The sequence below is a fragment of the Amia ocellicauda genome, chromosome 20, assembly GCF_036373705.1.
Source record: "Amia ocellicauda isolate fAmiCal2 chromosome 20, fAmiCal2.hap1, whole genome shotgun sequence".
Lineage (NCBI taxonomy): Eukaryota > Metazoa > Chordata > Actinopteri > Amiiformes > Amiidae > Amia > Amia ocellicauda.
Window position 1 is genome coordinate 13728877 of NC_089869.1, and position 13087 is coordinate 13741963.

General features: G+C 45.1%; 1 protein-coding gene across 1 annotated transcript; it reads left to right on the forward strand.

The window, feature by feature from the left end:
* The first annotated feature begins 660 nt into the window (after positions 1–660).
* On the forward strand, positions 661–12957 carry dna2 (DNA replication helicase/nuclease 2). The gene is made up of 23 exons (XM_066693383.1): positions 661–969; positions 1083–1130; positions 1562–2643; positions 4007–4180; positions 4582–4765; positions 4938–5086; positions 5245–5376; positions 5630–5855; positions 5987–6104; positions 6241–6397; positions 6570–6764; positions 6992–7222; positions 7406–7522; positions 7762–7871; positions 7992–8101; positions 8354–8578; positions 8837–9030; positions 9289–9378; positions 9742–9949; positions 10064–10153; positions 10503–10685; positions 11218–11364; positions 11678–12957. The coding sequence occupies exons 1-23, from the start codon at positions 940–942 to the stop codon at positions 11729–11731; spliced, it is 4254 nt and encodes a 1417-aa protein (XP_066549480.1). The 5' UTR covers positions 661–939; the 3' UTR covers positions 11732–12957.
* The last annotated feature ends 130 nt before the right edge of the window (positions 12958–13087 follow it).

Here is a 13087-nt window from a genome sequence, read left to right on the forward strand (position 1 = left end):
CTACATATTTACGTTTACATGCTATTACTTATGTATAACTACTTACCTAACAGATACGAAGTAGCAAACTACCATACAAGTAAGAGTAGATATTCAGTGTATCCTGCAAACGTATTTCGGCATGTAGACAACGCATCTTCAGGCTCGTTCAAATTATGTATAGTTTCAACTACTTACATTACAATGATAGTAACAAGCAAAACATCGTACAGAAATACACTGTGCGTAGAGCACTGTCGCGTAGACTTTCACATTCTAGGTTCCCCTGGTTCGTGTATTTATTCCTTTTACAGCGGGGACACCTAGAGGACAAACTGCAACAAATGACTATGCTTTTAAAAAACAATGTGCTCGTAGATTACAGGCACAGCCCTAAAACTAGACAGACAGGCAAGCAAGGAAGTACTTCTGATTTATGACTACGACTTTTTTCACTACTCCGTGTTAAAAATACTATCAACATACACGCTTCCTGACATTGAGGTCGCATTCGTGTAGCGCAGATCTGCGCAGCTCTGCGCGCATCTGCACTGTGGGCTCCACCAATGGCGTCGAACGCGACCGCAGTTGCGTTCGAAAGGAAGTCCCGCCTCCTCAGAGCTGGTATCTAATTGGTTAGTTTGTTTATTCTCCTTTTCTCAGAACGGACTTCCTTCGGCGCGCAATTCGGCTCTGGTGTGTGTGTGTGTGTGTAGCCGTGATCTGCACAATTTATAGAATAACGCTGTGCTTGATCGAGCGATGGAGCCGCTTTTTACTACTGAACCCACAAAGGGCAGCTTTTAGGAAATCGGTATGGAAGTCTAAGCCAAGACACCCAGGAAAAACTTTAAAGTGCGCCCTGGTGCGAATATATATATATATGTATTTTATTGAACAGCATGCATTTTTAAGTTGATTATACACATACATAGTTAACCTACATACAGAGTACGAAACATGTTGAAAACGAAGCTGAAGAAGAACATGGTTGGTATTCTTTCACCGATGTATTTATTTTCGAATAGAATTGCAACTTCAGACGTGTTCGTTGCATGTCACAGACAATAACTGTGTTGATTGTTGCCATTTTATTTTTTTAGCTGGGAGCTGGAAATACTAACAGAAGCATCAGTTCTTTTTTCTCAAAGGTAAGATCGTTTAAAACATTAAATTGCTTAGCTGTACTTTACGTCAATGGACTGCTGGCTTCCCAGAGCCACAGTCGATGCGTTATAATGTATACGAATTCTTCCTTATCTGTTGGTTGTGATGAATCTTCCAAAGTGAACAAGAAGTAAGATTATATTTACATTACATGCCAAGTGTCAAAGTCTTTCCGATTGAATTGCATGTTGTAAACTACATCTTAATAAACTAAATCTAAGGATCTGACCCATTGCACTTTCTGTATCACCATACCTCTCTTTTTCTCATGTTAAACTTGTCTGTTGAGCTCCAAACATGTTTATTCATAATGACAAATGATTTTAAGAGTAGTAGCAGTAGTTTAGGTGGTACATGTTCAGCCTAACATGTTAATGATTGTATGTGTCCCCTTGATTTCTTTGTTTGGTGGCAGAAACCAGTATCCCTGTACAAGGAGAGCACATACCACCATGTGGTAGCAGAGAAGGTTGATGTCAGGAGTATGGTCTGCAGTCTTCTGGGTAGCAGTGATGAAGAAATTGAGAACGTCCCTCTGTCACCTCTGTTGACGACAGATCCTTTTTCCGTGCCTGAAACGCCAGACAGCCAGATCAGGATCTCCAACCCAGGCAGGGAGCTGCTGGATGAGGCTGGGTCTCCAGTTTCACGTACCTTGGTTTCCAGTGGCTCCGGATCCAGGAGGAACCTCACTGCGAGAAGAACGGTCTTTTCAGCAGGGATGGGCAAGAGCCCTTTATCTTCCCTGCAGAATGGTATCAACCATGGATCGGTAAAACGAGAAATTTGCAGCCCCGAAGACCTGCAGAAAACGAAGCGGCTGAAAAAAGCGTCCATGAAGAGGCCTGTGCTCAGCAGTAGGAACGGCCAGGCTCTTAAGGTCCCGATGGAACATTTCCTGGATGAGTGCTTGAAGATCATTGGCGATTCATCGGCAGAAATCCAGCAGGGGGTCGCAGGCTGCAAAAGCTCAACGGGGGGAATTGCTGAAACAAAACGTGGGGAGAAACTTTTACAGAATGGTAGGCCTGAGAGCACGAGACGTCAGGGTCTTCTTTCCTTGGGGAAGAAAAATCCCCCTTCGAAGTGTGTTTCTCTTAATACCAGGGAGGCCAAAACCTCCAGTGGCAGCAGCTTCAGTTCAAACCATGATGAAGGAGTCATCTATACCAGCATTACTGAGCAGGAAGATGTCGCTGACTTTACAGACCCCTTTGACGAAGCCCTTGGGAGTGTAATGCAAGGCCCGGCCTGCGATAGGAAGATTGTGGAGCCTCTTGTTGGAGAACAGGGAGGGTTGTGCTCAGACAGGAGTGTGGGGGATCTACATTGCCCGGTTGGTCAGCCTTTGGGGGGGAGAGCTGCAGGTTTTGCTCAGGATCAGGATGGAAGCGGCAGTGGCAACACCGATAACATGGATGGACTGGAGGAGGGCTGGTTTGATGATGCCATGGAACTGAGCATCAGGGCGCCAGAACCAAAGAAACCCAGTGGAGAGTAAGGAGGTTTCCATTTTGTCATTCTAGGAGGGTTTGTTAATTATAATCATGAAATGTGTTTACTGGCTTAGCTGGCATATTGTGGGCCATGCTTTTGCAGTATGTTTGTGGGTGTGTTTTGTGTTGGTTTATTGGCAAGGTAATTGTTCCAGAACTAAAGATCAGAAATATTTGTGCTTACTGAGCTGATGATAAACATTGAAAACAAATTGAACCAGTGCTGTATGTACATAAGACAGTATTTTCTAGTTTCGTGTTCATGTATTTGGATAATAACAACCTCAAAATGTGCAGCCTCACATGTAGATCACTATTTAAACACTATTCAAACTTAATTATAATGAAACTATTGGTATTGCTATGTATTTGCCAGATATTTACAAACAAAGCTTATACACCGAACAGCCATAACATTATGACCACTTGCCTAATATTGTGTAGGTCCCAAAACAGCCCTGACCCGTCGAGGCATGGACTCCACTAGACCTCTGAAGGTGTGCTGTGGTATCTGGCACCAAGACGTTAGCAGCAGATCCTTCTAAGTCCTGTAAGTTGCGAGGTGGGGCCTCCATGGATCGGACTTGTTTGTCCAGCACATCCCACAGATGCTCGATGGATTGAGATCTGGGGAATTTGGAGGCCAAGTCAACACCTTGAACTCGTGATTCATCAGACCAGGCCACCTTCTTCCATTGCTCCGTGCTCCAGTTCCGATGCTCACGTGCCCATTGTAGGCGCTTTCGGCAGTGGACAGGGGTCAGCGTGGGCACCCTGACTGGTCTGCGGCTACACAGCCCCATACGCAACAAACTGCGATGCACTGTGTGTTCTGACACCTTTCTATCAGAACCAGTAATACATTTTTCAGCAGTTTGAGCTACAGTAGCTCGTCTGTTGGATCGGACCACCAGCCTTCGCTCCCCACGTGCATCAATGAGCCTTGGCCGCCCATGAGCCTGTCGCTGGTTCACCGCTTTTCCTACCTTGGACCACTTTTGATAGGTCCTGACCACTGCAGACCGGGAACACCCCACAAGAGCTGCAGTTTTGGAGATGCTCTGACCCAGTCGTCTAGCCATCACAATTTGGCCCTTGTCAAAGTCGCTCAGATCCTTACGCTTGCCCGTTTTCCCTGCTTCTAACACATTGACTTTGAGGACAAAATGTTCACTTGCTGCCTAATATATCCCACCCACTGACAGGTGCCATGATAACAAGATTATCAGTGTTATTCACTTCACCTGTCAGTGGTCATAATGTTATGGCTGATCGGTGTATGTGTGTTTTTAAAGTGACATTTCAGATTTGTCTATTTATCTGTAATTGACTACCAATTTTATCATATAATTTTGTTATTCTAGGAAACAGAAGGCCGTTCCTGACTATGCCATTCTGGCTACTGGGGTTCACAACAGGTACTGGGTCCTCGATGTACAAGAGGGTGTGGGCCCTCGTGGCTGCGCTGAGAAACACTTGACTGTCACGGCCTCCCAGTATGCCGATTCCACAGAGCTCTGCGTTCTGAAGGACGGCTGGTAAGGGCATCCCAAAATCCTCACAAATGTAGAAAATAATTGAGATGTCGTTTACAATGCTGTTTTTGGAGTCTGATGAACATTTGGCATTGGAGTCAGAGTTAGTCTTATTGTTTTAGTCAACGATTCTTTTAGTGCCTTTAGTATTTGTTGTATTTTACGAGAGATGTTTGTGTTCAAAGGGCACTACTCGATTTAGCGGTTAAACATTATTTCAGTTTCCTCTGCGAGAATCACTAGCCTACAACTTGCAAAATGAAATGTAGCTTATTTACTCAAGTTGACATTTGTGACTTGGACAAATAACTGATAATAACATTTAAAATGGTTGTACTTCTGCAAGAATAATGTGGGGACAGTGGAGGCTTACGTATCATTGCTGAATCTTTGTATTTCTTCAGGGAGTCGACCCCGGTGAAGATTGGTGACATTGTTCATCTGGAGGGGCTCGGACAATCGGGAGCCTGGGTGATTGACAGGGAGTCCGGTTTCCTGGTTGTATCACCTGACCTGCTCATCTCTGGCACCAGCATTGCCAACAGCATCCGCTGCATGAGGCGTGCTGTACTGAGCGAGCGCTTTAAGGTGCGGATGGAGCTCCACACCTCAGTTTGTGTCTCTTAGCTTTTATACGATTCATTATGATTCAACTTAAAACCAAACATTATGCAAGTAATAAATTTTGGTCCAAATTTCAAGACTCTTGCAACATATACAATATGTGAATGAACTGAAAGATTAAACCTCTTTATTTCAGGCATTTGACAGAGGCACCAAACAGATGTTGGTTGGCACTATCGTTCACGAGATCTTTCAGAAGGCAGCTGCTACTGGCGACTTCACTGAAGAAAAGCTGCAGGCCATAACCACTCAGTTGCTGTTTGGGCCCAGATACCTCGGGGAAATGTAAGGGCTTTCAGGGATTCAGAGGTTTTTCAGCTTTGTGTTTCTATGTATAGTTGGGCCACTTGTTGTGTCACCGCACCCTGACAATCATTCAGTCTTTGGATTTCATAACTTTCCACCTCTCTTTGTCTCTGTCTGATATGTAATTTTTCTTGCAGGTACAGCCTAAAGCAGAGCCAATCAGATGTTCGGCAGGAAATAGAAGAGTATTTGCCATCTGTCTCAAACTGGGCAAACAGTTACCTTCACACATCCCAACAGGCAGGACAGAAGCAGCTACAGCTTAAACTGTGAGTTTTGAGTGTGTTTTATTAATGCCAACAGCTTAGCATTTGCTTGAAATATAGACAAGAACTAAGTTGAGTTTCTTCTTAAGATGACCTTATGCTTGTTGGTTACATCTTTTATTCCAGTAATTTCTAGCCTCATAGGTGAGTATGTATGTGTTCTAGCTGTAGCTCTTGGTTGTGCAACATGCAATTTGACTTACTTCTGTCTTTCATAAAACAAAACATTTTAAGTCTGTAAACCTCTTCCTTTTAGACCAAGTGATGGGACTCTGACCAAATACGACTCCGCCTGCAGCATCACTGTCACAGACTTCCTGGACGTCGAGGAGAACATCTGGTCTCCGCGGTTTGGCTTGAAGGGGAAGATCGACCTCACGGCCGGAGTGAGGATCCACCGTAGAGGCCGATCGCACCACAGAGTGATGCCCTTAGAGCTGAAGACTGGCAAGGAGTCCAACTCCATAGAGCACCGTGGCCAGGTACGACGCACTACGGCACGGGGCAGCATACGAATGGTGTTTGTGTGTTTGTTTAGCACGCATTACATGGATAACGACACAGAGACGTGCATTATCTCTGGAATTTATCATCTTTCCGGACTGTTCTGCAGGTCATTCTGTACACCCTGATGAGCCTTGAAAGACGCCAAGACCCCGAGGCAGGCTTCCTCCTCTACCTCAAGACCGGCAACATGCATCCCATCGTGGGGAACCATATGGACAGAAGAGGTGAGCTGATTGATCATGGCCATGTTTTGTTCTTCTAGAATATTGCCAAGCTAAAGAACTTACACTTGTTCGCACCTTTCTAGAAGCGTAAAACCTGGTATAACCACTCTGTTGTGTTTTTGTTTTGACCCATCAGAGCTGCTGAAGTTGAGGAACACATTAGCATATTATCTTGGCAACAGTATCGAGCGAGTGGAGGAGGCCGCACGTTTGGCAGCATTGCCCTCGGTCATCAGTGATCGCCAGGCCTGCAAATACTGCTCCCAAAGGAGGAATTGTGCCCTCTACAACAGGTACAATATGCATTAAAGCTGCTGCTGCTCCTGATATCGTTGGCAGTACTGTACTTTCACTGAAAAACAGGGAGCATTGTGATGTGATGTTTTGTGTGTCATATTTTCAGGAAGGGGGGGACTTTGAGGCCTTCTGATTTCAGCAATCTCTGTAAATGTCTTCTGTTCACAGAGCGGTGGAGGGAGCGGACAATGCACAGCCCCCGGCACAAGACCTGCTGCCATTCCTGCAAGAGGAAAGCCAGCACCTGAAGGAGGCCCACTTTGTGTACTTCAGCCACTGGGTCCTGCTGTGCTCTCTGGAGGGCCGCAGCATGGAGAGGAAGTCAGGCCGCAAGAACATATGGCTTCTGTCCGCTCAGGAGAGGTAAGTGTCGAGAGCGGTTTGATAAGTTTGCTGTGGGAAAACCTTGTGGCGAAGAGACCCTTTTTTAACACAAAATATAACATAAAAGTCCCACCCCTGCTCCATTATGTACTGATTTGTGAGACAAACATTTAACTAACTCTTCTGCATCTTCTGGATATGGATTTATCGTTTGTTGATTTGTCAGTGAAAAGTATAGCCACCTGTCATTCTCCCTTGCACCCCAGGGAGAAGAATGGGGGCTGTGTTGGCAATCTTGTGCGGACCGGTCATGTCCAGGCGGTCTCGGACAATCAGTACCCCCACCGCTTTGAGAGCCGGAGCGGAGAGATCCCGGAAATGAGTCTGACCGTGGGCGACAGGGTGGTGGTGAGTGACCAGGAGGGGAAGCTGATTGCGGTGTCCTCTGGGTACATCACTGAAGTGGCCAGGACTCAAATAACCTGCATGTTAGACCGGTGAGATGCTTTTGACTACTCATATAGATATATAGATATATACACTACTGGAAATTGTAGATTTGTTTGAAAGAATTGTCTACAAAACCCACCGCTGTTTCTTTATAATAGTATCCTGATACAATATCTATTAACTCTTAGAGTGTGTGTGTATATATATATATATATATTGTCTTCCCAAAGAAACCTTTCAAGGTATCCGATGGATATCGTATTCAGACTGGACCAGGACGAGGGGGTGGGCGGCATGGACACTCATTTGGGAAACCTGTCTAAGCTTATGGAGAACTCGGCCACCAGGTTCGTCTTTGCAGCCGACATTTAAGATATTAATGCTTACTGTTGTGCATTGTGTTCCTCTCCTGTGGAAGCCTGCTGTACACTAAATGAAATATTTTAAAAACATTTGACGGTAATTCACAAATTCATTATGGGAAATTACTTGAGGCAGGTCATTCAAAAGGGATTGAGAAGTGCACAATGTTTAAATTTTCTCCTTTTCTCCACATTTTGTTATATTACTTCTTACATTTCTCCAGTGAAAAGCTTCGAGAGCTGATAGTAGACTTCCGGCCTCCACAGTTCATTCAAAACCTGAGCAGCGTCTTGCCACGAGAAGCCAAGGACACTGTAGCCAACATCTTAAAAGGTATATTGGGAGCCACATGCCAGGCCCAGTTTCCCTTATTGACTGATCATTATACTTGAGAGAGTTGACTTTCATGCATTGTGACTCTAATGGTTCTTATTGTTTTGTTTCATAATGTAGGATTAAACAAACCTCAGAAACAGGCCATGAAAAAGGTACTCCTGTCCAGAGATTACACTCTGATTGTGGGCATGCCCGGAACTGGGAAAACTACAACTATCTGCACTCTGGTAAGACCCTTTTTACATATCAGTTTTCTTAGTCCAGTTTGATATCTTTGTTTGTTGCTTAGCTGTAGATGTTGTTACAATAAACACTCATTTCTGATTCCTGATTTCTGCAAGAGGGAATATTACAGCATGCAGTGCAATTCTGTTCAGGTGCACGAGAAGATTGAAGATGGCATAATATTGATATAAAGTAGATTGTGAATACCCGTGGCATCTTTAACAGCCACTTGAACTCGTCCGTGCCATGCACAGGTGAGGATCTTGCACGCCTGTGGCTTCAGTGTGCTGGTGACCAGCTACACTCACTCTGCGGTGGACAACATCCTGCTCAAGCTGAAGAAGTTCAAGATTGGTTTCCTGCGCCTGGGCCGTGTGCAGAAAATCCACCCGGACATCCGTCCCTTCACCGATGAGCAGAGGTGTCGGTCTCGGTCCATTCAGACTCTCGCCGGGTTGGAGGACCTCTACAGTAGTGAAGTGAGTTGACACTGGGAGCATAGGAATGGCAGCTTCTGAAATCAATAATTACATTTTTGTACTACCTATTGCATCTCCTTTTAGGCCCAGTAAACCTTGTGGGTTACATTGTCTAGCTTAATATACATTAAAGATAATTGATCAGATTGTGGCAGCTCCACAATTGTAAGAGTACACCGCCTGAAGCCTTTGCTGTTTGTGCGTTTTGTACTGGTCTCTAACGTGTTTATGCCGGTCCTCTTCCCCGGCCCCCTGCAGCTTGTTGTGGCCACGACCTGTATGGGTGTCAAGCACCCCATCTTCAGCCGGAGACGCTTTGACTTCTGCATCGTGGACGAGGCATCTCAGATCAGCCAGCCCGTGTGCCTGGGACCCCTCTTTTACGCCGAGCGCTTTGTGCTGGTCGGCGATCACCAGCAGCTGCCGCCCATCGTCCAGAACTCTGAGGCCAGGTGAGACGGGTGACATTGGACGTATTTCCACCTAAAATGTGAGGTGGACAACTGCCTTGCTTTACATAGCTTCAAACACCACATGGCAGCCCAGTAGATCCTCTTGAGGGATACAGAAATGATTGGCCTGTGACAAAGTTACAAGGATATGCTTACTTTTATACCCGTCTGTTTATACCCGTCTATAGAAATCCGGATCTTGTGACTGATTAATGGGTTTAAACCAACTTCAAATTTGCTTTTCCCTCAATCTTGCAGGTCTCTGGGTATGGATGAGAGTTTGTTCAAACGCCTGGAGTACCACAGTGATGCCGTAGTCCAACTGACTGTCCAGTATAGAATGAACAGGTAAAGGCCAGTGGCTCACAGAAGAAGAAAGAGGAAGGAAGAGTATACGAAAATTCTGCTACCGACTCTGACATGCTATTACAATCCCACTGGAGACCGGATACTAACCCTAAGTCATTGTTATTGAGCCATTATGTATTTCTATTGAGGAATTGGCACAAGGCTGCAGTTCAGACATCCTTGCACACCTGAATGTATTTGTAGTGTTCCTGTGAACAGTCTGTGTTTTGTAAATTATACAACAAAATGAGAGCTCCTCTTCTAGAATTCCCAACAGAATATCCATTATTTCTAGATGGTAGTTACATTACATTACATTGCATGTATTTTTGTGTGTTTCTAATCGTGTCCCCCTGATTTCAGTAAGATCATGTCTCTGAGCAACACCCTGGTGTATGGCGGGAGGCTGGAGTGTGGCTCTGATCGGACCGCCAGCGCCGTGCTTGAACTGCCAGCGTGGGGCGCCGTGCAGCAGCGAATGGAGACCTCCTTTGTATCGGCAGAACACGTCCGGTGGATTAGAGCAGCTCTGGAGCCACAGAACCCAGTCTGTTTCTTCAACACGCAGGAGGTGACGCCCCAGAGCTGCTGTACAGACACTGACACCGTGTTTACTGTGCATATACATACACACACACACACACACACACACACAATGCATGACTGTCTTGCTTTCCGGTTGCAGGTTCCAGCCCCCGAGACTGTGGAGAGAGGGGGAGTCAGCAATGCTACGGAGGCCGCTTTGGTTCATTGTGTGGTCAGCCTGTTACTGAAGGTGAGGGCCTGTCAGGATGGTGCCAGTTATGTAAACTGCTGAGCTGGTTGTGTAGTTGGTGAGGAATGCCGTGAGGTCATGCCTGGCCATGCTTTGTTTACAATCGGAACCGGTGCTGCAGACAGAGACTCTCATACCCTTCTGCCAGGGTGCCTCAGCCCTGGCCGTGTAGGACCTGCTTCTGGAATGTGTGGGGGAAGGACATAAAGGACCAGTGTACTATGGAGTCAACAATAAAATATGTGTCCTTACCAAAGCACAATACAGAATTGGGGCCCTCAGCTGTGGCATCGCGAAGTCTAGCCTGGCAGTCTTTCTTTATTGTGACGTTTTTTGATTGTGTGTTCAGGCGGGCTGTCGGGCGTCAGATATCGGGATCATCGCCCCATATCGGCAGCAGCTGAAGACTGTCTCGAGCTTGCTGTCTGCCTCAGTGTTCGGCACAGTGGAGGTAAACACGGTGGACAAGTACCAAGGCCGGGACAAGAGCGTCATCATCGTGTCTTTTGTCAGGAGTCATGGCGATGGGAATGTGAGTATCCAGTATCCATATCTACACCATTGCCATGATGTTGGGTGTGTTGTATATGTGCCCGAGGTCACTGGTCTGAGTGTGTTGCACCATTCCTGGTTGTGTAGTTTGTACGGATTATATTGTCCCTTTGACTAGGGAGTGAAAGTCATGTTGCACTGATCCATTTCACAGCCTGCAGGATAAACACCCAGTAAAGTGGGGTCCTGGTCCACTTGAATTCTCAGTGGCTTAAGCAAGGCATTTGCTAAATCGAACACATTTAAGCATCCCTTGCAGGTTGTGAGAACTGAGTCAGTTAATGCTTTGAGGACTGTTTAAAATAGTTAGACCAGGCAGCCAGGAGGAAATCAAATCTGGCTTTCTGAACTGAGGAGAGAGAGGGCTGGAAAGCATGTTTTGTTATGGTAGCTTTGAGAGAAGATAAAGTATGTTTAATCAGCAGTGGCAGATGAATGCTGTACCGTGTGGAGCTCACCCACTGGCTTGATGGGTGTGACACAGCTGATCACCGCCACTTGTCTCTTAATAGCTGGGTGAATTGCTGAAAGACTGGAGACGCCTCAATGTTGCAATCACAAGAGCCAAGCACAAGCTAATCATGCTGGGCTGTGTGCCAACACTGTGCCACTACCCGCCCCTGGAAAAACTGCTGACTCACCTGAACCTGGAACAGATGATATCCTTTTGCCTCTTCCCTGAGCCTACATCACACACATCCACTGGATTTTCCTATGGGTTTTTTAGTCATGAATATAAACCTCAGCTTATTCTGTAGTGTCTGTAGTCCTTAGAAATTGTTTCTCCGTCTAAGCTGTAGTGTTTCTAATGATCGGAAATGGTCTACTGGTAGATGAGGAGTACAGTAGAGGGTGGGCTTATATCTCTATGTATACATTTTTTGTTTTGTTTAAATGACTGTCAGACTGTCTGCACATACTGCTCTCATTGATCTAATACAGCAATCAGTCTTTTCCTTAACAAAAGCCCACGTTTTCCAGCTGCCACCAGGAGCACATGAAGTCCTCCCAAGCATCTCCCTATAATGTGAAAGTGGGATGTGGAATCTCACTCTTACCTTCCATACCTCAGTGCCTGAGAGAGGCATCTCCTTCTTGCTGGGTATCTTTGAATGAACAAAAGGATGCCTTCCCACAATGCATTTTGGTACTGCACCATTCCCAGGGTTATTGTAAGCTGCTACTGAATTTTGAAACTTGAACACCTTAATTTACGACTACTGTATATTTCACACGTAAGCTATTTAAATATCCAAATCTTGAATGCTTCACAATAATGTCCTTCATATCATACTATTTTGCTGGGATCCTCAATTGAAAATCTGACCTTTTCAGTTGAGCTCGTCACGCCTGGTACGGACACAACTCTCGCTTGTAAGCTCCATACTTTTAGTTTCAGTGCTGTCCCTTACTAACTGCTGAGCTACAGTGACGGCGACAGCCCTGCAGGGTTTATTTCCATCTTAAAATCCCCAAAGACCTGAAAACAATGCTAATGTTGAGTGCATGACGTATTGTTTGAAGTTGTTTGGGGCCGAGGTGTAATGAGGCCCGTGGCTCGTGATCATCTTTTGGTTTTCCAGGACCAGGAGTGAGACAGTGTTACAGACCAAGGCTGCAGCCCATAGTTTTTCAGGCTTGCCTGCAGACTTCATTTTGCCAGTACTGATCGGATCACAAATGAGCAGCACAATCCCCACGACGAACGCACAGTGTAATTCAATTTCAGTGCTGTAGAGCTGTCTAAGTGGAGCAGCAGTATTCTCAGAGGAAATACTGGTATATCATTTTAAGTATGAACAAGTCTCACATTGCTGCTTTTATAGTTTGATCTATAAGTGATTACCAAGATGTTTTTATTTTGTGAGATTTATTCTGTTTGATACTTTCAAGAATTTTGGAAAATGTACTAGGGGCTGAAAGCTCATCTCAAGGTCTGCATGCAAGGTTAAGTGTACTAATCAGTTCTTCTCCTTCAGTTGCACTTTACCAAGAAGGATGAGTTCAGTTTTGGCGCTGCTAATTAAAGAGAAATGTCTACGCAAGACAGGCCTTTGAGCATGACCCTTAAGTACGAAGTTGATCCTGAAATGATGATGAAACTAATAACAGATTTTGGAATAGGAAGTTCTATTTTACAAGTATGAATGAAAAAGTATTTTGTATGTGATTGTAATTTTTAATGTTGAAGTTTTGTAATTTGTATGGCGTTAACATGTTCACTGTTTAAAATAAATTGATATTACCTATTACCTATTGTTTCTGTAAAGTATTTGTAATACTCTTCAGAAGTGGTTGAGTTTCCAAGGAAAATCATGATGGTTTTTCCCACAACATTTTGCCCATACTGAGACCGGAGCTTAGTGTAGCTACACGGAAGAG

Bases quoted from the DNA above. Each gene is read 5' to 3' on its own strand.
- dna2 (XM_066693383.1), top strand. From the start codon at position 940: ATGTTGAAAACGAAGCTGAAGAAGAACATG. The intron at 7,872-7,991 runs GTATATTGGGAG...TTCATAATGTAG, and splicing joins TGTAGCCAACATCTTAAAAG to GATTAAACAAACCTCAGAAA. The intron at 9,950-10,063 runs GTGACGCCCCAG...TTCCGGTTGCAG, and splicing joins GTTTCTTCAACACGCAGGAG to GTTCCAGCCCCCGAGACTGT.